Source organism: Zonotrichia leucophrys, chromosome 8 (genome assembly GCF_028769735.1).
Source record: "Zonotrichia leucophrys gambelii isolate GWCS_2022_RI chromosome 8, RI_Zleu_2.0, whole genome shotgun sequence".
Classification (NCBI taxonomy): Eukaryota; Metazoa; Chordata; class Aves; order Passeriformes; family Passerellidae; genus Zonotrichia; species Zonotrichia leucophrys.
In genome coordinates this window covers 7,767,837-7,793,160 of record NC_088178.1, presented here as the reverse complement: position 1 = coordinate 7,793,160, position 25,324 = coordinate 7,767,837, and the positions used below count along the sequence as shown (strand labels likewise).

Sequence of the window (25,324 nt, the reverse complement as noted above, 5' to 3'; positions counted from 1 at the left end):
GGGCTTGCACCTTTTCCCCGTCAACCATGGCAGACCTGCCACCCACTACCAAGCCAAGATGCCCCATGTCACTGACCATGTTTTGTTTTACACTCCCCTCAGGTTCCAGCTCTTCTTCAGCTTCACTTCCCAAGGCCATCCCCTGCCTTTCTGCCAGATTAACATTTCTGAACTACAGACATAATTCTGAGAAAGTAAAATGCAGGTACAGACACACATCAATACAGTCCTTCCTACTTAAAAAAAAAAAAAAAACCAAACCAAAAAACCCACACAAAAAAAGCCCAGAGAAAGCAGCCCAGCCTCCCTATAAAAATTGATACTGCCTCCCTACATAAAGTGATAGGCATTCCCCCCTTTCCCCTCAAGCCCAAGCTATAACTATGCCTTGAATCTTAGCTCAGAGGTCACACCACTGGACTTGAATGGGCAAGATGTGGCTGCACAAACACTTCCATGGAGAACAGGTTGCTCTGTGACTATATAGGTCACTGCTGCAGGGCAGGGAGCATGTTAATATTTCAGGTGGTGCCTGGAGCCTTGTGGAATACTTGGTAGAACTCCCTAAATTGAAGGGATGTTTTTGCTGACTTGGAGTGATGTAAATCAGAGGTGTCTAATCTAGGCTGACAGTTGTTTGTGAATTTTAGAACAGCACCACCAGAAGAACCTTTATCCTTTCCAGACTGACCTATTATGGGTTCCTCATGCCTGTGACACAGAGCATTCCCAACTATTTCAGTTAGATATTCTTTGCAAAGAATACAGACATCCATAGCAAGAGCAGCACAGCACCATGCTCTGTTGTGCCTGGCCTGCTGTGGCTTCTTTCCTCTCAGCACAAACCCTGACTTTGTAATTATTTTGCCATGTTTGTTCCCTGTCTCCATCAGCATTGCAAAGGGAACAAAAGCCCACAGAGCCAGCAGCACAGTTAGAAAGTAAATCAAAGGGGAGAGAGGCACCTGGCAGGGAACCAATCTCTGCTCAACTGCCACTGGTTTCATCTTTTGCAAAAGTCTTCTCAAGTCTCTCATAAAATCTGTCCTGGTTCATTTAATGAGCCACAGGAGCCACAAACCACAGCTCTGGCACTCATGAGCTTCCTGCTCCCAGCCTTGTCCTGACCCTTCTTTCTAGCAGAACTAACTTGGATGAAGAGCCACTTGTTGCCTCCAGCAAACCCCAGTTTCCTGCCTGATCAATGTTCCCAGCAGCTACACAGGGGCCCCAGTACTATTCATAACCTACTCAGGTAGCAAATAAAACAGTTCTGATAATTAGCAAACAATGGTATAGTAGCTTTGTGCACTAATTCAAATATAAGACATGTTTTATGGTCAGTGTGGGTACCCACCCCATTCCTGCAAACAGCCACTGCAGCCTCTACCAGAGCTACTGCAGGGCCCATCTCTGCTGCCTGCAGTAAGGTGGGACCATAGGAGAAACCTCATCCCAACCTGCCCACCAGCTCCCCAGCTTCCTGCCTCAAACCCCCAGCAGGTGGAGAAGGAGAGTTCAGTTCCTTCCAGAGGGGGATAGGAATCCCCCTGAAGCAGGAACAGCAGTGACACATTTGTCAGAACACAGCTTTATTGATTCAATGCTCTCACACACACCATGTGGTATTGTACCTGTCAGCCAATCACTTCTCTTACAGAAATAAACACTGCCAGAAGCACCAGCCCTGCCCTTGCATGTCTGTACCATTTTTTTAGGTCTCAGTAGTTTGGGCACATCCAGCAGCACCCTCAGCTCCACTCACTGTGCACAGCTTGGGCAAACAAAACAAATGTTTCCAGGTCAGGGACTCCACACTTCCAGCTTCATTCCTACTTCAAAAATGGCTGAGGGTGCCACAGCCAGGTTAATGCTGTAAAAGATATTCAAGGAGCAGGCTGTTCTCCAAGGGCAGGCTCTGACCCTGCTACAGCTGCTCAGCAGCAGACCTGGCATACCAGAGTAACCACAGGCCATGGTGAAGGGGAGCAGAAGAGAGAGAGACCCCGGGCCGTGCCCCCAGCACTGATCAGCACAAACGCTGTGCCACACCCTCCAGGAACACAAAAGCTTCTCCTCTGCCTCCCAAAGCAGCTCCAACCTGTGCTGCTGAGTCATGCACCAGCAGTGAGCTGACCTGGTAATACTTGGCCAAGAATTAGTTTATAACTCCTGTTTCCAAATCCCAGCTTCACTGTGGTAATAGAAGCAGTTAAAATTATAAACCATTGACTAAGAAAAGGGTATTTAAGGAAAAAGAGCCTCATAAATAAAGGCACCATGATGGTATGACTCCAGACTATTGTTTTTAAGCTTGGAATTAGATTCAGAACAACTATTAAAAACTTACTGAGGGTCTTGTATACACTGGGAATTTTCAATATAATTACTCCCAACTTGTGACTCACATTTCCTTTAGGCATAGACCAGTTCATATTAAATGCTTCAATCACAGATCTAACACTAAGGACTAAAGAAAGCAATCAAAGCCCAACAATAATTTTGTCAGGAAAAACTGTACTGCAACCTTTTGTTTGCTAAATAGAATCAATTTTAGAAATATATGCATTGTTAAAAACACGGACATCAACACATGCCTTAAAACTACATCTTGAGATGTAAACATAATAACTAGAACTGAATAAACAACTCTGATGCTTCAGAAACAAACTATCATCATGGTTTGTTTTTTTCCTTCAGTCACTGCATGTATTACGGTCATAGTTCCTCAGTTCCATGACCCCAAGACTGGTAAAGGAACCATAAACATTTCCAGTGTAGTTTATCACAAGTTACCTTTCTAGCATCCCCATGCACCAGGCTGAGTGCCTTTTCTTATTTAAAATAATTAGACCTGGAAATGAATATAGGCATCCTAATGCATCAGCTTCTTGGACTGATGATATTCTCCATCAGCATTTGGGTGCATGTTCTGTTTCCTTGCATATAATATTAATGCTCAGGGTGCCTTGCATTTGCTTAAAGCCACTGCTCCACATCCATCTAGGTCACCCTGCACTTTGATTCTGCACCTTCTGCAGCTCCAGTTATCCAATCCAGCTACAAATGAGCTCTGATACATTACCAAAAGCATAAAGCTTGAAAAAAGACTCAATTTCTGTAAAAAGACCTGAATTTCTGGAAGGAAGTCAAAGGAAATAAAAACAGAACAAAGCAGCACATCTCAGACACTGAAGAGCTCAAGTTAAAGCCTTGGTTTGAATTGTGGATGAATAAGACTGAATAACCACTTCTACTTTCAGCTGTATACTCTTCAAGCCCCAGATAGCAACACTCTGCATACAGCCTGGAAGTGATTCACTACCCCACTTGACAGCCCCAGTAATTTAATCCCTGACACCAAATGTCACTCTGCATGAGTTTACTGAGCACTCCTTTACAGTACTCTCTCCTAACAAGTAAGTTTCACACCTAAATTTCCAAGTTACACTGATTACTTTACAAATTCTCTGTACATTACATAAATTACAGCTCTGTAATAATCTTACCAGTAATTACCACCAATATCTTAAGTTTCTCACAGCAATTTATGTGTATTGTTAAAGCAATTTATGTGTATTTTCCAGCACAGAAGTGAATGTGCAGTGCTGAAAGTTTTTAAACTAGCTAGTCACACCAAGCCAGAAAATACAAATAGACCACATTCTTTTTCCAAATGTGCATCTCTTGCATGTACTGTCTGTTAGGGGGGAAAAAAAACATCATATGAATCTTAAAGGGAATGCAATAAATGAAAGTTTAACCAGTCAAACTAAGTCGGACCAGTAAAACTTCAGAACCTTTTATCTCCTGCTAGCAATTCTACTCTCCTTGTGTAAAAGGATACCACCCAATTTAAAACAAAATAACTTATAATGAGAAATGTCTTATAAAGAAACTTTCTTAACAACATAGATGAGAGAGAAACAAAATGTTCTGGTCCAGTCACCTCAAATATGATAATTTCACAGTCCTCTGTTTCCTGGGCTTAGCACTTAGGACTGACAAACTTCTGGAAAATAGCAGCTGTGTCTGAACGTCCAGTAAAATTATAAATAAAATATAAGATAACAATAGCATGAAGTCTACAGCAAACTTGCCTGAAGGAAACATTTGAACACAGTCAGGAATATTCTTTTCACCATTATGGGCTGAAACCACACAGCAAGACTCTGTGATTTACCCTAAATAGGACTGAATATTGCTGGAGGTTTTGGGGGTTTTTTACTTTGTGGGGGGGGGGGGGGGGGGAGTAACACAACAGGAACACTGCTGGAAAAAGCCTTAAAGGTCTATCCTTGGAGCAGCACAGGGAAATTTGACTTTGCCATCCATACTGAGAGATGTGGGTCACAAAAATGTTACATCTGCAAGACTGCCATCCCAGCACTCTTGCACACTTGGAAATAACAGAGCAAAACGCATGTGAAAAAAATCTTCTGAGGTAAAGCTACCCAAGAAAATGGGGAAAAAGACAGAAGAGCATCTGAATATTATCTAGTTGTATCTACCTACCTAAAAGCAGAATAGCACCAAAACATATATATCAATAATGTATATTTAAATATCAAACATTAGGGCACAGAGGAGAGGACACAAAATAAGCTCCTAAAGCATCAAATGCCATCTGAGCATAGGATTTTTAAAACCGGAACAAGATTTTAAAATTATGTTGCTCAAGAAAGCATGACCAACTGCAGTCTGGAAAAATTTCCCCAGTTGCAAAATACTCAGTAATAAACTATAAAAAACACACTCAAGCAAGTAATACAAAGGAAAGGAAGAGGACTAGCAAGGTAAAAAGAGGAAGTTGAGCACAGGATGCAGCTCTGTGCAGTTGAAGAGAAGAAACCATCACTAACTGCCAGCACAGAAGAAACCAAAGCAGCAGCACCCAAACTGAGTGCAAGCAGTTCACCTCCTCACCTCCAAAACATCTGAGCAGCTGGGCAGGATGTGGGCACTGCCAGGCAATGTGTTCTTCCACTTTTCATGTGGAAATGTCCAGGATGTGCAATTCCTACCGCAAACAACATCCTAATGCATCACAGAACTCGAAGGATGTCAAAGGAAAGGTTTCTCTGTCCTGCCTGACCAAAGCTGCAGGGACAGGACCCCCCTGGACAAAAGGTGACCAAGCCCTGTCCCCTGTCCCTGGGCTGCTGAGCAGTTCCACTGAATGCACCTGGAACTCTGTTTGCTCTTCAAGAACAGCACAATCACCACCCCCTCACACTGACTGTTAAACCACTCTAGCAGCAAAGCCTGTCCCATCTGGCAGGAAAATTTTAACTTAGTCTACCAGAGAGGCATCCTGATACATTGCATCAGAAATAATGATCCACCACAAGAAGCAGAGAAACTTGGCTGCAACTCAACAGTTTACTTAATGCATGTTAAAATTCCTAAATTTACTCTCTTAGCTCTACAAGCTTTGAATTTCTTATGCTAAGGACAAGACAGCTAATGGAAAAATTCTATTAAAGCCCACAAATTTTTCAAGAAAAACAGTTCACCTCTTTGCTGCCTAAACTTGAAATACTGTAGTATCACACAAAACTGAATCCAGGCAATGTGCCACAATCCTGCTCCAAGCAGAAGAGAACTCATGAACTCTTCCTAGGATTTCAATACCTCTGAGGAAAGAGCAAACAGGTGAGACACAAAGAAAAAGGCTAGAGACATTGTCCTTGGGCCTTGTGTCACTCTTTAGCCAAGCCCACCTCTGTGCCCACTGTTACAAGCACCACACCATCCTGCCAAGCACAGGCAGTCAGAGAGGGAAAGGTGTGGGAACCCTTCAGAATGGCAGAAATCTCTAGGATTCAGCTTTATCATCAGTGTTATCCACCATCACTAAATAAATACGGATACAACGGCATAAAGACCGCAAGTTTTTACTCTTTGAACTTAATTATCTTTCTTTTCCTTCAGAATTCTTTCCCTAAAGTCCCAATATTGCAACCTTTCCATAAACAAGTGGAATCCAAGTTCTTACTCAACTTATTGTAAAAAATTAGTTAAATGAAAAAGAAACCTCTTATTTGATTTTTAGTGATGACTTGTCTGCTTGTAGTCTCACTTCTACACTGAATATTTGGGAGCCAAAGCTTCATTTTGAGAACAAGTAAATTAAAAATCCCATAAGGAATGGGTTCACTTGTGACAGAGCTGCAAATGATGTGCATCATTCAGTTTCAAGCAAATGACAATCTGTGCATTAATGCCTAATTCTGACAGGAAAACTACCTATACTCAAGAGTTCCAGTTAGATTACAACTTAAAAGGTAATAGTTTTACAATAGAGCACCCTAAAAGTAAATGAGATCTTTGCTATTTTCTCAAGTTTATTTGAAGCCAAAGAAGATCTCAAATATCTCTAGGTCCTCTCCCAAGAAATCCAGATGTTAATTACTAATTCTACGTAACTTCCATAAGTGAGGTACCAATACCTTTCATAAGTCAATCTCATGTTTAAAATACCTTCTTTCCAACACCTCATTTTTATTTCCAGTGCTAGCCTACACTTAACTAACACTGTATTCTTAACCTATGTATTTCTTTAAATATCCCTAGAAACCTGAAATACAAAATTAACTTTGTGTGACTACACCAAATATAAGTAACCAGAAAGTCAGGCAGAAAAACACTCTCTAGAATGGAGTGTGACACCGAGTTATTTTTTTAGGCAGGTAGAATATGAGCTCATCACAAAAGAATCTTTCAACTGAAAAAATTGCTGCAGTCCAGTCAATCCCATTTCAGCACCAAGTGAAACCCCAACACCACATTCTCAGAATCACACAATTCAAAAATGACAAATCAGTAATGTAAGATTTGCATGACCTTCTGCAAGAAGCACAAAACCATCCAAGCACAACAAACAAAGATTGCAAAATAAAACCACAGCAAGCCATCAAAGTGAAGTAACTGAACTTGTACTACAAAACAAGATAAAAAAAGCAATGGGGACAGGAGAAAAATTGCATTAGAAAGACAAATCATCACTCAAGTTCAATGTTCACCATCTTTTAAAACTGGTGAGACTTGTTCAATATTGTAGATTGTTTCCATCTCCTCTCCAGGAGGGTACTTGTGTTTTGCACTGCTGTTGCCAGTTTGTTTTTTAATTTAAATAGACACAACTAGATAATATTTACTTGCAATTACTGGAGGCAACTTTTAGAACAACTGTGATTGTTTGAGGAGAGAGAATCTATTACATGTTATGCACCTGACAGTTTTCTTAGCACTTGTGGTTTTTATTAATTGCATAAGACCCTCCCTAAACAATTTTTTTTCCTCCCCAAGAAGTTCTGGTTTTAAGCTTTCAGTTTGCTTCCTGAGAGGTAGAAACTATTTCTACAAAATAATACTTCTGGATTTTATTACTTGGAAAGCTGTCTTTAGGCATAGTTACAGGTCTTTTTTCGTCTTTTCATAGATTTGTGAAATAATAGCAGGGGAAATCCCCTAAACATGAACTTGGTGACTGGGCAGTTTTGGGTCTCAATTTTTTTTTTCATTTTGAAAAAAGCATTGCAATCAACTTACCCTCTTTGCCTTTAAATCTTTCCTGATCATATCTGTTGTAGGCAGCTGGAATAGGTTGCTTATTTCGTAAAGTGGGATCCTAAAACAGGTTAAACAACATTTGTAAAACACACTAAAAGGTATTTGATGGTTCTTGAATTTCATGAAGAGTTACTTAGAACTACTCAAGAGTATAAAACGAGTTCCTTTTCGTAGGAGTTTCACTGCATTTGAAAACTTCTGATGTTTCCATTCAATATCCACTTACAGTCTTACAGAAACAGTTTAGTACTGAATGCAAAGAATAACCTGAGGCAAAACTGAAATAACAAACAGTAACAAACTACATTATTAAAATCCCTACTGAGTTTTTGTTATACTTAAAGAATTAGTGAGGAAAAAAATCATTAACTGACAAGTCATTTTTAAGGCTTCAGCCACACCAAATTTCTCTTCTCAGCCTGATTAAGATAAAACTTTGCTAAACAAAATAAATAAAAAATTTTGAGGGGAAAAAAGGCATTCTGGGAAAAAAGTTTTTAAAAAGCACCAATCTAGAGGCACACTCAATATCAATTCAATCCTTTTTGTGGATGGCTTAGTTATGTATTCTCATTTATTCTGAGTGGGACATTTGAATAATGCCATGCACAATTTAAGAAATTCATCACAAAGCAAATATTTACATGTTGGAATTCATCTCACTATTTAAATTTAGTTCTTTGTTAAATGCAGTAGCAGCAAAAACAAAACAGAGTCCAATTAAAGAGCTTTTAGAGCAGACTACCACCATGTTCAAAGACACATTAGGTTTAACAGAACACAATAGTAAACACCACACTTCTAAACAAATCCTATCTAATACCTGGAGAGAAGTAAACAATACAGCTCTAAGTCTGTCCTGATTTATCACAGGCAAAGGAAAGCTGGTTCGAGCTGTTCCCACTCATGAGTCATGCTCCAGATTCTTAAACATTTGCTACCCTATCTGTCAGAAAAGCAGCAAAACATTTCATTTGAAATGGCAGCCCTCTCATGGAATACACTTTTTGCAAATAGATGCAGCATGTGGCTAATGCTTGATAGATGCAGAAGCTGGCACTAGCAGATTCATCTCTCAGTAACAAGAGCATATTGAACTAATTAAACTAATATATTCAACTCTTTAAATACCAATAAATGCAACTTAAGTCAAAGAATAGCTGTGAAGTTATGCTTGAAAAATATGCATTTTTTGGAAGTAAACCAAAACAAACTGTGTATGTAATAGTGAGAAGAGACTGTACTCTCATGTCCCAGCCCTCATGTCCAGCCACACACTGCCCTTACCGTTGGTGCTGTGTTGGGTGCAGGTCTTTGCTCAGGTGCTCTGCCTTCTTCTCTGGCTTTAACTGATTGAAGAATTGCAAAAATATTCTTGGCAAAGTTCTGAAAAAGATATCAGGTACCTGTGAACCTTACTGACCATCTGCATTTCACTTAACTGTCCACATGAAGACGCCACTTGGTTAACTTACATTTCACCAAAAACCCAAACTGGTGTACCAATTTTCTAAATAGTTGATTTCTGACCCCTTTCTGTGACAGGATCCAAACATTAACCGGGTTTTAAGGCATCATTGCTACCCCCCCTACTCTTTAAGGCCCACACCTGCTAAATCTAACTGGCTTCATTACATCTCAAGGTAAACCAAACTCCTCTCAAGCACTTGTAACCTGCAAGGCACAGAGTTAATTGTACACAATGTCTCCTACTAATGTCAATTTTCAGAAATGGTTCACCAGTAAAAGAAACCTTTTTATCGATTAGGGAAAATGGCTTTTTTTTTTTTTTAACTGGTTCAGAATAATATAAAGTACTCACAGAATGCTAACACTGTTCCAGAGTATTGTATATTGACACTAAAGTGGCGTTAACACTACTGGCATTATGAAACAAACACATGAATTACAAAACAAAGACTTCTGGGGTGAATTTTGTAGAAATCAGAGTTGTACTGCAAAGCCTCCCTAAGCCTGCTCACTTGACCTCAGTGAACATCCTGTCATTCCACTGCAAGCCACCAAGGGCAGGAACCGGAAAACCACCAGAAACCTCTAACGAAGGCAAAGCCATCCCCTGAGCCAACCCAGTTCTTCTGACAAACTCTGAAAGAACTCACATAAAACTGTATTTAAAGTTCTTTTCAGTCAGAAAAATCCCAGGGGGAAAGACTTTCAAGAGCTGCAAGCCATGCACGTATCAATTATAAAAGGATACTCAAAGTCCAAACTCCAAGCTTGCACTGCAAATTCAGATTTCTCCCTAACTGTGGCCTGGGCATCATATCAACCAAAATTCTTGTCATTGCTGCGCTTTATCACACGCTGTCTCTAGGAAACAAGGCTACTCCATCTTCTGAAACTCACAAGGAGGAGCTAATAAACAAGAGGAGCAATGTTTTAAGAGTGACTGTCCCTGCAGAATCCAAATCTCCCAGTCATAAGGAAGTTGCAACCAACATTCACATCCACATTTTACTCATAAAACCTACAGTTAATATAGTCTTAAAGGGAGTTGTAATTTCAAATTATGAACTTTTCCAAGGCCTCCAAACACATGGGACTTGAAAAGCCTTAAATTGCACATCCTGGACCAAACTCAGGTAAAAACCCCACAAGGCTGTTTCTCCCTTCTGCTGAAAACAAGCCACTAATAAGCATGGAATCAGAAGTGTTCTTGCTGATATCTTTTTTCCACAGCATGAAAATGTAAGTCCCCCAGGGCCACAACTAATGACTGTTTGGAAGGGGAGAAAGCCAGCAGTGTTTTAACAAGCACTCAAACCAACATCATCTTCTTGCTGGTCACTGGCTTGGTCAGGGATACGGGATTATATTACTGTGACAGAAAAATGATTGAGCAGCAAGAGCACTGCATGTACCTGCTGATTTGTAAAGCCCTGCAGAGTTGAAGACTGCTAAGCTTTCATTGTTCATCCCTTCAGAGATCAGAATATGAATATCCATTAGTTTCTGCCCTAGATTTAGTTAAACTTAGTTAAACCAAGTGCAACACTTTTACTACCAAAAACTTATGATTTGAGGGACAGAGCAGAAGAGGATAAAAAACCCAAACATCAAAATATTTGTTTCTCTGCACAGATGCTCTATCCCTTGCCAATACAGTGACTAACACACATCAACTCAAGTTACTATCACTGGTGGCAATTTAACACCAGAATGTTTGTGGAGAAATCCCAGGGCCAGCCAGATCAGACTGCTCTCATAAGAAAGGCTTAACGAAGTCACATCACTAACTAAATTTCTTTTGTAATAAAAATACTTCCATCACAATATATCACAGTTTATTCTAAAAAATTGCAGTCTTTAATTTCTGTAGCCCACCATAACCCTAACTCTCATTAACAAAGACTTCTAGTCATTACAGCAGCTTCATCAGGCTAGCAAAAATAAATAAATATTTTTTAATAGTGATCATAAAGGATAAACATTGGTTTCAGCTTCATTAAAAGCAATTCTTGAGGGAAAAAAATTGAAGAAAAGCATACTTCATCTCAATCATCTGACAAAAATAAAACCTTAAATCTAACATGTAAAACTATAAATATACACCCTGTTGCACAATATGGCTTACGGTGCTTCAAAAGTTTCCTATAGCTAAGTTGTAACCAGTTTTTAATCAGATTTACATTCTGGTGCTTCACTGCAGAAAAACAGGCGCCTAAGAAAAAAAAACATATCATTTCAAAAAAACTCTTGAACTGACAAAAAGGATTTCCTGGACATGCATCCCAGGAAAATCAAGATCTGCAGAATGCTGTAAACATTGTCCAGACTTAGAGTAGGGCTGGAGAAGGAAGAATTGAGCCCCAACTACATTTCTTTACACATTTGCTTGATATGCTGAGACATACTGCTAAATCCTTCACAGCCACTGGCAGACTGAAAGGCACGATGCTGTGCTGAAAGGCAATATTCCTATCACACATCCTCAGTAACTCCTATATATGGCATGACAAGAAAAATGAAAACAGCACTGAGATGGCCTCATAAAAGTATAGCAGAAATTAAAACACTTCATAAGGAACATGAAGTGATAAACTGTATATTTAAAAGAAATATTTTGCACATCTAAAATTAAAGCACATATTTAAATCTTAAATTCAAATCAAAAAGTAAAAAATCATTTAAGGCATCACTCTCCTATGCCTTCAGAATATCTATCTTCAATTTGCAAACTGTTCACCAAGTTTGAAGTTGATTTTCTCTCCTCCCTGCTCTTATAATTCCCAACTGCAGGGACTCCCGGTACCCCTCAAACTGCTCTCTGCACACCTTGGAGCTGGACAAGCCATGCTGGGGCACACAACAGGCACACTGCCACACAGGAGAGTGCTGATTAACCACCTGAACAAACAGGTGTTTGGAATCCTGCTTCCAGGACAACGGCAGTGTAAGAAATTCACATTACACTACTGGAATTTATATTGCTAAACAACTAACAGCACATGATAACCCTGTCAAGCTTCAGATTAGGGAACCTATAAAAAAGGTTGATAAAAATTGAACTTGTTACTAACTGTTCAGGGAAAAAATAAAAATCAGATGCTCCTTACACAAAAAGTTAATCTGGGCATTTCTTTGTGTTCCACTCATTAAGTTAACTGTGAATTACTAATGCTGAAAACATAGCTGTGAGTGGTATTTGCTCTCTGTATAGCTGTGGACTATGCTCCCAGTATATGTGTGGACTATGTGTTCAGTAAAATGTGCAACTTTCACTTGTTCTATGTTATCTTTACTAAATTTTTATAGCAAGAATATTATATGAAAGACAACTGAAACATGTAATTTGAAATGTTAATTCAGAAGTGTGAAACAGCAGCAACACTGTAACAGCCTGAAAATACAGGCTCAAAAATAAAAGCTCAAAAATTCTAATCCCCTCAATACATAATTCTAGTTTATTTCTTCTATGAATGCAGCATATGGAAATACATAATTTTTTAACAGCTATGTTAGAGCAGTATTTAAGGAATTACTTTATAGCTGACCTAAGTATTCCTTCAGGAAACATAATGCTTTATTCTACAGCTTTTTTGGTCAAATTCAAGGCACATAAAGACAAAACAAGATATATTATTACTCAGTGTAAATACCATCTTTAAAATCTGCCCAATCTTTCCTTTAAGTGCTACATACAAAATGCTTGCAGTAGTGCCTGGCAGCAATAAAAGAACGTGCCCAGTTTTACTAAGGAAGCCGTCCTGCACAAAGTGGAGTTTGGGCACTCAGGCTGCACTGTGACATTGGTGCACAGCCCCTCCAAAGCCAACCTCCTGCTCCAGCTGGAGCACTGATGAGGACACCAGTTGCTCTTCGCCTGGCACACCTCTACTTTTGCACTTTGCTGTTCGAGTCTCACTGCTGTGAACTCCAGGAACGTGAGACAATTCTGCCACCTAGAGCTCACACATAAAGATGCTTTTACAACTCTTAAAATATCCAACATTTTACTCTCAGACCTCTTAGTTGTCTAAAGTGATGGAAATACTATTAGTCTTGCTTCAAAATTGTTTTTCCAGCTAAATTAAATTACTGAAACTTTAACAACAACTGCAATATTAACCTCCTCACAGGTGACTTCACTAGTAAGAATGATCAAGAGTCAGAACAAAAGTATGATTTCTCACATTTACTTCAAATACAGCAGTTACTTGTGAAAAGGACAAAACCTACAAAGAAAATACATTAATTTTAAAAATAAAATATGCAAGTACTAACTGCAGTAGTAATATTTTGCAGGTGAAATTCATGACCACCACAAAGGTAAGCTACACGAGTGGGGAAAAAAACCCAGTTCTGCTCTTTAATACTTGTGTGCAAGAACACAGAAGACCATAAAATAACAAGAATCTGGAATAATTCAGATGCTGTATTAGATAAATTTGCAGTTGTGGGTTACATCCAAGGTAAATGCCACAGAGCAGGAAAATGCCAACCCCTCCAGGTAGGTGAGCTATAAACTCCAATCATCCTGCTCAGCTCTGCTCTTCTCTCACCATGCACAGAAAAATACCCAGAAGCTGGGGGGTGACACAATGGAGAAATACCAATCAAAGTTATGAAACTTAATACATAAAACTCACAGTCAAGAGCTATCAGAGTCTATTCCCTTCTCTATTAACATCTTGTGTCATGAATAACATGGCAACAGGTAATCTTCCCAAAGAAAAGTACAGATAACTAGTACATTACAGCAGGGCTGCACTAACTAAAGATATAAAAGCTGAAAATCTATGAAGGCTTAAAAAGCAATCAAATTATCAAATTACTTGTTCTACATTTCTATGCTCTCAACACAACTTAAGAAAATGTGCTGGATAGCCCAGTCTAAGTCTTTCACATAAGAACAGAAGATATATAAATAGAAGGATCAAGGCAGGAAAATAGAAAATATTCAAGAAAATATTCTAAATTACAATTTTTAATATGCAATTGTTCTTTTTTTTCTAATAAGGTATGAACTAAGCCTGAGTAAACTATCTATTAAGCAGAGAAAATATAACTACCCAGACTGCAAGAGAATCAGATTCACCAGTCTGCAGCACTGAAGCAACAGCAAGAAAAAAAACCAGACCATTGCTTCAATATGTCAACCTTGACCTTGTAAGTAATATACAGTTAAAGGAACAAGGTTACACTTACAGAAAGATACAATTTCATGATGTAAAGGTTATGAAACTAGAGACTCAGCTCCACCTAACTCTGATTCCATACCAAGTCTTAACAGTTTTTCCATTATAAACAGTTACCTGCAGAAAGAGCCCACATCCCCATCATTCTTAGATTTGACACACACCTAACTCCATTAGAAATGTGTATACCTCAAATGCCAATTTCTGCTGTCCAGCTTACATGGTTCTAGTTCAGAGCTTTTCCCTGGACTGTCTCCAGGCAGGCAGTAATGATCAGATGCCATACAGGTCACTCATTGCCATATATGCCTGGCAAAGTCTTCAACAGATTTACACAAGGCTTAGGGAGGAGAAAATATTTACAGATGTGCTAAAAGCTGAGAAATGCACCAAAGCAGGAGCTGGACCAGCTGCTGACAGATGTGTAAACCCATCTGCCTGGACAATGCACCTACAATCAGGAGTGTGCAGTCACTATTCAGCATTTTAGCTGGAGAGATTTAGAAAGGTTATGTGCTATAACCTTTAAGACCTCCCATATCTTTGACAGGCTGGATTATGTTATTTCCTTGTACAGAGGGTTAGAGTTCACTTGAGAAAACATAATTCTAATATACTTGCAAGTGTGAGAAAAGATAACTGAAGAGTGCTGGCCAAAATGTAAAGTTTTAGCAATAACTGCAGCATTTTCCCCTGAACTGGGTGTGGCTGAATTGAGTCCCAGCTGCCCAGGTGGTGCTGCAGTGTGCCCTGGCAGGCAGAGAAGGGCTGATGCCAGCCCAGCGTTCTGGCTGCTGCTGACCCAGCCCCAAGGCTGCCCCCTCACCACCCTGTGGGGCTGGGCAGGATCTGAGAGGACAGCCAGGACAGCTGACTCCAGGGATATTCCCCATCACAGACATCTGCTCAGCAGTAAAAGCTAAGAGAAAGAAGGAGGGGGGCATTTCTCATTACAATATTGGTCTTCAGAAGCAACTGCTCAAGGTACCCAAGCCCTGCTCCCCAAGAAGTGCCTGGAGCTTTCCTGCTGCTGATGGGAAACAGAGAATACATCTTTTGTCCTCCTTTGCTTCCCCACACATCCTTTGTTTTTAATCAACTGCCTTTATTTTGACCCACACATTTTTTTTGTATTTTATTGTCTCCCAGCCATCCTGCTGAGGAGGGAAGCAGCTTGGAGGACACCTGTAATCCATCCAACCAAGGTCAACCCACCACACTCCACAAAAAGTCTTTCATCCTTTTCTTTCCTTTTTTAAAGGCCATCTGAAATGCTCAGAGCTGCTCATATCAGAACACTGGTTCATTTCCAAAAGTTACAAATCCACAAGGCCAGTATTAGTGAATTTCCAAGAATCCAGTTTAAGATCCCACCCAGTTACCTTGCTGCTTATCTAAGAAATGGTTCTGAGCAATCTGGGAGATAAAAATTAATGAAATATAAATCAAGTACACCAGCAGTCACAGACAAAAACACACTCTCCAAATACACCTGTGAATGCTACTTAAATTTGTTCCCATGGGAAAAATTGAAGTGCCAAATACATTTACAGTAGAGATGAAAGGAGGAGTTTTTCCTTCAGAAAAGGTCGCTGTTGCCTGCTACAGAACACCATAAGAACAAAAGGATTTTTAGGAAAGAAAGCTAGAGGAAGGATGCAAAATGAAAATCAACTTCAGTATAAACAGTTTTTTTTCCTAGGTATTCAATGATTTGTTTTACAAAACAACCTCCCCTTTACCTAAAAACATGAATACAGCTGAAACCTGTGCAGAGCACTGATGCAAAACTTAACATTTCAAACACTTATGATAGTAAACAGTCTATGTATGGATTCAAAACTCTTCCTGAAATTAAATTCCTTTAAACAATATATACTGTCAAAGAGTTCTAAAATTAAGTCACTATGAGAAGGAAAAAAACTTTATACTATAAAACAGATGCAATTTGGCTCTGAAAAGTGATCACATAAAAATGTCACATTATTCATAAAAATTTAGAAGACTGCAGTACAGACTTGGGGAAAGCCAACAAAACTTTAAAACAGAGAGAGCAGGATGATTCATCTACTAGGAATTAAATCAACACTGACTTTCCAAAAGAGGTAGATCTGCATAATAATGACACAGAAAACTAGGGAATAAGAACTCAACAAAAAGTTTTAAACAAAACATAACAATAAGCAAGCAGATAAATGCAAATGTAGAAATCTTAAAATTAAAAGAGGACAGGTGAACTGAAGTGTCTGATTTTACACACAATAGGAACCTCACAGAAATCAGTAAAAAAACATCCAGGGATCAATGCAACATCTGATCAAAAGAGGGTAGCAGAGAGGTCACACAGACAAGAGACCTGTGTGACGCATCACAGAAATCTCAAGGGAAAATAAACTGAAATAAACTGGGAATGACACAGCTGCTGAAGCACCTTCTACAACAGGAGCATCAATGCACTCAAATTACACATTCTTATAAACCAAAAAACAACTCATAGCCAGGAAAGTATCTGTAATTTCACTGTAGTTTGTCACAAATCTCCCTTTGCTGAATGACAATGCTGGCAATAAAAGCAGCAGGTAAAAGGACAGAATGCAAGTATCATGAGAACTTTTTAAATGTTAAAAAGGAACACTACATCACCAGAGACTTAAACATCCTGGAACAGTTCTATAAAGCAAACTTCAGAACTGGGAAGTGTGTCCAAAAGGAGAAACAGTAAATGCTTCAGAAATACAGTTAATATTTTTGACATCTATGAAGAATTTGGAGGAGCATATTGCTGGAGGAATCAATATTTTCCTCAAACATATCAAAAGCAAAGGAAACCTGTCAGCAAGCTGAAAAGGTCAAGAATTTTTTTTCTACTGTGGCCTTTTACTTTTGTGTACTTTTTGCATCTTAAGCTGTTTGTGTATCTTAGTTCATTTACAGAGAACACTGAGAAAAGCTACACACACAGGAGTGTTTCTCTGTGGAAAAGAGCCTCAGAAGCAGCCTTGGACTGAAGCAATTTTTGCAAAGAAACAACAAAATTTACATTTAGGAGTGCTCACTCTTTGTTATCACTCACCCAGGAGTTCCAAAGGAATTCAAAAGGCATGAACTGTTAAAGTCAATTTTGGTTTTAAATACTCTAGGAGGATTCCACAGGCTGCAGATAAACCCATACCAAGCAGAGAGTGAAAATTTACAATAAAAAGAATTATCAGGCACATCAGCAATTCAAGTATCATATAGAAGAGTCAAAACAGCACTGGCAGAGCAGTATCAGGCTTCCCTGATCAAAATTCTTAAAAGGAACAGGGAAGGAGGGAAGAAACTATTTGCCTGAGACAACATATCTGAGTTTCTTTACAACTTTCAAGAAAGTCTTTACAAAAGTTCTTGAAATAGAGGGAAAAAAAGGAAAAAAAACCCAAAAACCAAACAACCCACCCAACCAAACTATAAATGAAAAAGCTGAGCTGTTGTGGGATAAATCACAGCCCTCAGCAACACGTGATGTTTCTCTATCTACTTACTTTCACTGCTACTTGTTGGAAAATATAAACATTAACACTCGGTGATTGCTGTCCAAGCTACCAAGAATGTTCCTGCAAGCCTGCACAAACCGAAATAGAAGATTTGCTGTTATGCCCATACACTCATCAGGCTGCTCACAGTAACTGCATCCAAGAGCAAACTTCACCTTTTGTTTCTTGCCTTTCTCCCTGGGTCATGTTTTGCTTTAAGTCACAACCTCATCTCACTGTTACTACAGGGATACTACAACAAAAACATTCATCTCTTCCCTACTATCTTTGTAATTTCACTCAGAAGAAAAGTGGAGATAGGAATGCCATGAATGATTCACAAAAGGAAGAACAGCTACAGAGATTCCTTTGGTACAAATCTTCCCAATGACTAAAACATCAAAGCTTTTACCAATTTATCAGCTCTCAGCAGCGAGGCTGCTACAAATCTCTGAGATCCAGAGAAGCAACACTCACTCTGTAGGTGGCACACAGGAATGTGCCACATACCCAGTAATTACCCCATCATTCATGAATTAAATTATTCTACCCTGGGACAATACTGGGAAGTTGAGAGTTATGTAAAATACTGTTAAAAACAAGACAAATGAAGACAGTTCATTTATTTCTAAATATTATTTTCCTGTGACAATACTTAAAAGAAGTAGCGAAGGCAAAGGATGCAGCTTGACAATAACCTCAGGAAAAGAGACCCTTGAAATCTTTTAGAAATTGACTTACTGCTCCCTTGAGAAATTTAGTGCCAAGCAGCTCTGCAATAAAGAAAGCTTCACTGACCAAAAAGAGCAAGCTGTCAGCTGTGCTTGCAACCATGTTCAGAATAGCACCTAACCAAGTGCAGCCCAAAGGAGCATCAAGGGACAAAAACCTCTTCATGGCAACACTCTCTGATTTTGTTCATTCCAGCACTTTTCCTCCTCACTTTTTTGGTGTTTTCTACAATGTAGAAGCCTTTGGGCTTCCAATGAACCTGCATTTTCTGTCAATTACTCCCCACTTTGGTCTGTTTCCAACCCATTCCTGGAGCCCTCCCCACTGCAGGGCCAAGCCAGCTTTGGTTAACAGGAATTAGGTGATTACTTAGTATCTTTTAAATGGCTGAAGCAAGTAGCTGGAGATACAATTTATATTTACTGTAACATGATAAGGACAAACACTTTTGTCACTGTGCCAACAGCCCTGCAAGCCCACCTTTACACGGCACACTGAGCATAATCCCACTGTCATCCCTGATTAACAAAGTAGATACAGAAAATGAAAATGCAGTTTGTCATAGGGATCATAAAACCCACCTTCATATCCAGAGCATTACCTTGCCTGTGCTTTGTAAGATTGTGGTTCTTGTCCTCCATACTCTCTCCCTGCTGACAATATCTCTAGTTACATCCACTTCAGCATCAACAAAACTTCTCTGTTTGAGAGCAGTTATGTCATCATCCAGATCAGTTTTGATAGTGGATCTTTTCTTCGCCATGATTTTGGCTTTGATAGCAGCAATTTTTTCCACTGACATAGCTTCAGACAAGGACCTAAATGAGCAAAAGTAACAGCAGAGACTGAATTTTTGCACAAACAAATCTTCCAAAAGAATATCTGAATAAGTAACTTCATCCTGCCAAAGTTTAAGGCTGTGCTATAAACCACAAAACAGCCATCTAATATACACACTGAAATATTATATAGGCTTGGCATTTCTGTTTTGGGCATGTGAATCCAATTTTTGACAAAAAACTCACAGAACTAACACAAAGACCATCCAAAGACCCTAACTATACCAAACAAAAATAAAGAACCCAAATGTAAAGCATCAGGACTAACACCTTCATTTATAACAACATGCAAATTTCAGTTTCCTGTTATTTTTAGTGGATTAGAATTTTGTCAACCAACACCTGGCCGCTCTGAGGCTTTCAAAGCATTACTCTAAACCTTGGCTGAGGTGCTTGGTCCCTTGGAAGATGTGATACCATCTCAGACCATGCAGGTCAGCAAACAGATGGTGGGAACCTTGTCCACATTAATCTGGGTTTGAGAGAACTCACTCGAGTCCAAGAGAGCAACACCTCTGTGTGTTTGTTTTTAACTGTAAACAGCACTGGGCTATCAGTGAGCCCTACTGTTTTGCAGGTGAGCTGAAGAAAAAAACCTCAAGACTGAATTGCACAACACTAACTGTCCATACCAAATTTACTATTACATAGGGTTGTTTTTCCTTTGAGAACACATGAAAAAATGAATGCAAGTACTGGCTGTGAAGCATTCTCCTTTGTAACTATGTCATGGGGAAAGGAACTTGTTTGTGCTGCTGCTTGGCGCACAGCAGGGTCAAGCACGGAGTTGAAACTCACCACCTGTAAATATCTGTACTTTTTTTAAAGGGGTAGTTGTTTAGAACATATAAACTAATTCAAACAACTCACTACAGCATTGCAAAGTTGCAATATAATGTGGATGCTACCTTGAGTGTTAGTTAATACAAAATCACACATACTTGAATTTTTTTCTTATGCTTTCTACCTATGCGACAAACAGATTTTTTTTCTATCATTTCCTTCTAAGTATACCTATATGAGATAGGAAGAAATCACTCAAAGTACATATTTTTCATGTGCTTAGCTATAATTATGGATTTTATAAATGCCTCAAATCTGTGCTGTCATGAGTGTTTCAAGGTCTAACTCCTCGAACATTACTGAGAGTATCAAAGAGGAAAATTGCCATTGAGAGCTGCTGGACAGAAGCAGAAGTGGCTGCTTTTAGCAGAAATTGTTCTCCATCCTGTAATTAAGCATTAGGCATAAGGAGCATAATCCCACCTGATCTGCTCTGTTTGCACGATGCCCTCTTTGTGTCCTTCCAGCCGAGCTGCCAAGCGCTCCTTGTCCAGGCGCACACACTCTTCATCCTGCAAGGAACAGTCTTGTTTAAGTTCTGTGCACTCTCTTTTCACATAGAAACACAGCTAGAATTAAAGCTATTCACAAGTATTTTCTTCACATTCGCAAGGACAATCTTTATTTTCAATGATTTTTGATCTGAACATAAAGTCCAGAGCTAGTGGAATCACAATTGTTCAAATCTACACTTCTAACTTCTAATCCCTTCCAGTTCCCATTCCCATGGAATTCTAGTCCTTTTCATTTCCCATTCCCATGGAGTTCTAATCCCTCCCAGTTCCCACTCCCATGTTACCTGTACACCAAAGGACGGGTAACCCAATGGAATTCCTACAAAAACAGATGAACACCCTCATTTACCTCCACCAACAATTTATACTGATGATAGTCACTGTCATTACCTCTATTCTTGGTTTCTTTGCTTCTGCTAATATTTCATCTGCTGCTCTTTTAACTAGAAGAAAAAGAGGACATTAAAAATGCAAGATTGTAGTAGATTTTGATAAAATAACCTCAAAGTTATTTTATAGTTAAACTGTACCTTGAGTGGATCGTTGAAGGCCAATTTCAAGTGGAGCACTTCTGTCTATGCTTGATGAAGTTGCTGCATTCAAACAGAACATTCAGTTTAAAAAGAAAATATTTGCAACAATATTTGGGTATAAAAGAAGGACAACAGACAAAGTGCAACAATGGAAGCTCTACATATTAGGTAGCAAAGATGGTAAAAGACTGGGAGTAGTGGAACTAATCAGAACCTGACAAGGTAAAGTTAAATTATGTTGCTCAGGGTCATTTGGCCCTTCTTTGAAAAGTGCATCAGACCAGGTGACCTCTTCTGGTCCATTCCTACATAAATTAATCAGTGATTAATTTGATCTCTATATACCACTCATAAAAAAACAGTCACAATGAGAATTAGACTCAAAAATCAAGATCTACTGGTTCGTCTAGTTTTGGTGGTTTTTTTTAAAGGCAACCTGGTGATCCCTTCAAAATATAAAGTGAATTTACTCAGCATTACAGAAATAATATCATACTCCAGGATATTTAAAATTTAAAGACCACCTACAAAGCAGAGGATCTTACAAAGGTGATATTTCTGTTTTTCTCAGAGAAACCTCTGACTATTGCTAACAAAAAATTAAGATGATGAAATGCTAGGCAAACCTGCCAGACTGACAAAGCAGTAATTCCATATATTCTATTACACTGAAGATGTCATCCCACACATTTCTTGCATTCAAGATCAATGTACTACTGAAAGCTTCCCATAGTCTAAGAACGGAAAAAGCATACATGCTAAGCATTCTAACACAGAATTATTAACCAAAGTAGGTTAATAGTAATAATAATGTTCACCTCTATACATGCACGTAGGAATGCAGCCCCTATCCAAGCAAAGCAGTTCATTTAAGAACACAATTAAAAATGCAAGAAATAATAACTTTGTTTGAGAAGTTTAGCACATTCAGTTCAGATGCAAACTGCCTATTTGTCACAAGCCTTCCCCTCCTAGCCCTCACTTGTGCCAAAAAAATGAAGCAGTAAAGAGTAAGGTGTGTCCAAATCAAAAGAACATATCACTCACATGTTTCCCCATTTAGGTACGCAAGCAAGTCTTTCCTATCAGGTCTTCTTACCACAGGAATGTTTTCAGTCTGAAAAGACAGCAGATGAGACATTAAACTCTTCTTCCCTCACAGAGACTCTGGCTGAAGATTTTTCACTTTTACTGAAAACTACTCATTCACACCAAGACATGACCATGTGTCCTGCCACCCAAGGAAGTTTAACTATCAAGATTAAAGCCCAACCACATCCTAGAGGATGTTCAGCTACACAGAATTAAACATACAGCCTGCTACAAAACTGAAAGAGGGGGCAGCCTTTTTCCCCCTTCCCTTCAAACTTGCTAGTAAGATCAAGAACAAGTGTGTGTTTTATCTCACACACAAACACTTCCCTGCCAGGAATCTCTGTTGATACATAGAAATCATGTATTTCAATTGTGTTGTTCCACACCTGCTGTCTCAGGTAACAATGAAACACAAGGGAAGATGAAGAGTGGCCTCACAGAGAACAGTCGAATGGAAATTAAAAGGGCTTTTTAAAAATTCCTTTATTTGTAGGGCTTGATCAATATTTTTTTTTATTGGATTGCTTACTTCCAAGTCCACTCCAAAGCTGTTCTGCTTTTCTCCATTCTGGAGATCCCTGCCATCTAAGGCACCAAAGGATCTTCTAGATTGGGATCACTCCACTCAACAGATGGACAAAAGTACTCCTGAAATAGTTTAGTGCTGGAAACAACTATTTCCATAGACTATCATGATAAATGCTGCCATTACTATTAATAATTGCTTAAAAAACTCTTGCTGTAAACATAATTTGGTGGTTTGAAGGGATAATCTGTTAGGAATTGAATTGTCAAGAAAAATACTCCACCCTGACAGGACTTGTCAAGTGATCCTTGTGCAGAGGTGATTGTTTTTAAACACTCACACACTCTGCTGCATCTCATTCGCACTTTCCCCAGCCAAACTGATACACACAAGTGCATTTATCATTCCCTGAAAATAACTTCACACATATTCATCATCACAAGACAAAAATCACATTTTGCATGGTTTACTTACTGCAGCACGACGGACGTACACAGGATGGGAAAGGTGCACATTATTGAGCAGGAACAAGATAGAATCCAAAGTGTAGTATTCCCTGGGCTGGCCCTCTTTCCCTGTCCTGTAACACAAGAAAAGGTTGTAGCATTTAATTTCTCCATCTCTGTCTCAAGCACATCCTCTTTTAGAAAAGGTCTCTTTTCTTTCCAGATGACAGTTTAAAAAGCAAGCAGTTAACATTATTATCAGTTATTGCCAAACTAGTGAGCTCTCAATTGTGCTAAAGATTTCAAGTGAGGGAGATGAGTTCTTGCTGCCTCTTTAATGAATGAATTATTAAAAAAAACCTTCCCAAAATAAGAGCTGGATGTGCTGTAAAATAAATAAGCAAGACTTGGGAAATGTAAGTACACATTCCCTCTCATTCACAGTATTTATTCTGATTATCAAAGGAACTGTCTATCATATGTGAGACAGCCAGACAAACAGAACTGAGCTGCAAATGAAAAAGCATTACGTCATCTTCAGGTACAACAGGCCAGAATGCTCAGCACTGGAGAAAGCACAGTGTGAACCTGGGTCATATAAATCCCACAAAGTCTAGGGAGCAAAGGGTTCAAAACAGTGCCCAAAGATTAAAATAGGGAGTGACTACAAACTAACTGCACAAGAAAGATCAGCAAAATGCTGAAGGACACAAAACCCCATACTGAAGTCAGACCACATCAGAGCAACACAACAGCATCAAGTTCAATCTGAGCTTTCAAACAGCTTGTTTCAAAGACACAGCTCTTAAGGCTAAAAGGGAACTTGCTCTGTGCAGCTATTCAAAAAAAAAAATAAACAAACCACACCAAACAAGGCCAAATAAATGCTTGGCTCAGCTTGGCTCCAAGTACATTGAACAGAATTCCCCCCTCTCACCCATTATGCTGTTACTACAAGATTTTTTAGGGAAGCAATGCCTGTCCGTGTTTCAAAACCCCCATTCCCTAAACACTCCCAGTGCTCTGAGAAACAGCCCTGGCAGCCAGGAAAGCAGCAAGGGCAGCAATTCCACTGCCCAGCCCCACTGTGGGACATGTCCAACCCCAGCTCCAGGCAGGACAGGGCTCCTCCACACTGCCCAGTCCCTGTCCCTGACCAGCTGGCTCACCTTAAAGCCTGAGCAAGAGAAGCCACCACAAAACCAGCCCAAAGCTATAAATTTAAGACTGGCAGAGAATTTTCAATAAACAAGAAATTTCAGGAAGAAACCCTTTCATTAAAAGAGTTTTCCCTGTAAGTACAGTGGCTTTACTCATGGCTCATCATCTGCACCAAAACACACAGCACAGAAGTGCCAGCCTCGCTGGGGGAAGGGAGAGGAAATAAATACTCAGTCACAACTTTATGGAGCCTGGAAGAGCCACACAAAAATCTACTAAACCAACAGAAGTGAAAGCCTGTTTTCTCAGTACTGTGGATTTAATGCCACCTACTGCTTTGCTTGTCATTACTTTTCTGAAATTAGCTAAGAGTGCCCAATAACCTGTTCAGAACTTATTATCAGCACTAAAGTTCAAAACCTCACCTTCACAATGATGCCTGAGAAAACCAATGTAAGAATAACATCCAGAGAAAAGGGATTCAGGATACCAGAACTGTAGAATAAAGGGTCTCTCTTACCACTGTCCCTTCCTTCCAAAAACCTGGTGTGCTTGAGGTGGAGGGTGCCTGTACTTTTTGTTGCTGCAGAGGAAAGGGAGAAGACACAGGATTTTTCTTTCAACTGCTAAGAAGCCAAAACTTGGCTTCACAACTACAGGCAGCCACCAGAACTGGATTCCTCAGCAAGGAACTGTTTGAGCAAGCAGCAAAGCAGTAAGGATCTTTGATAAGGTGGTATCTAAACACACTGGAAGCACTAGCAGAAACAACAGCTTCCTCTACACAGGCTTGGCTCCAAAGCAAAGCCATGATGTCACATGATGCAGCTGTCACTTCATTTTAAACAAACACTGCAGACTGTCTTAGTCCAGAATCACTCATTA

General features: G+C 39.4%; 1 protein-coding gene across 1 annotated transcript in view; it reads right to left on the bottom strand.

Annotated features, from left to right (window-relative positions):
* Nucleotides 1-25,324, bottom strand: part of CDC73 (cell division cycle 73) — a 101,765-nt gene that overhangs the window by 72,857 nt on the left and 3,584 nt on the right. Inside the window, exons 2-9 of the mRNA XM_064720101.1 lie at nt 23,307-23,412; nt 22,259-22,328; nt 21,209-21,271; nt 21,069-21,121; nt 20,587-20,675; nt 19,083-19,299; nt 8,863-8,961; nt 7,555-7,633 (exon numbers count right to left, since the gene is read on the bottom strand). Coding sequence (XP_064576171.1) covers nt 7,555-7,633; nt 8,863-8,961; nt 19,083-19,299; nt 20,587-20,675; nt 21,069-21,121; nt 21,209-21,271; nt 22,259-22,328; nt 23,307-23,412 — 776 coding nt within the window. The remainder of the gene's footprint in view (nt 1-7,554; nt 7,634-8,862; nt 8,962-19,082; nt 19,300-20,586; nt 20,676-21,068; nt 21,122-21,208; nt 21,272-22,258; nt 22,329-23,306; nt 23,413-25,324) is intronic.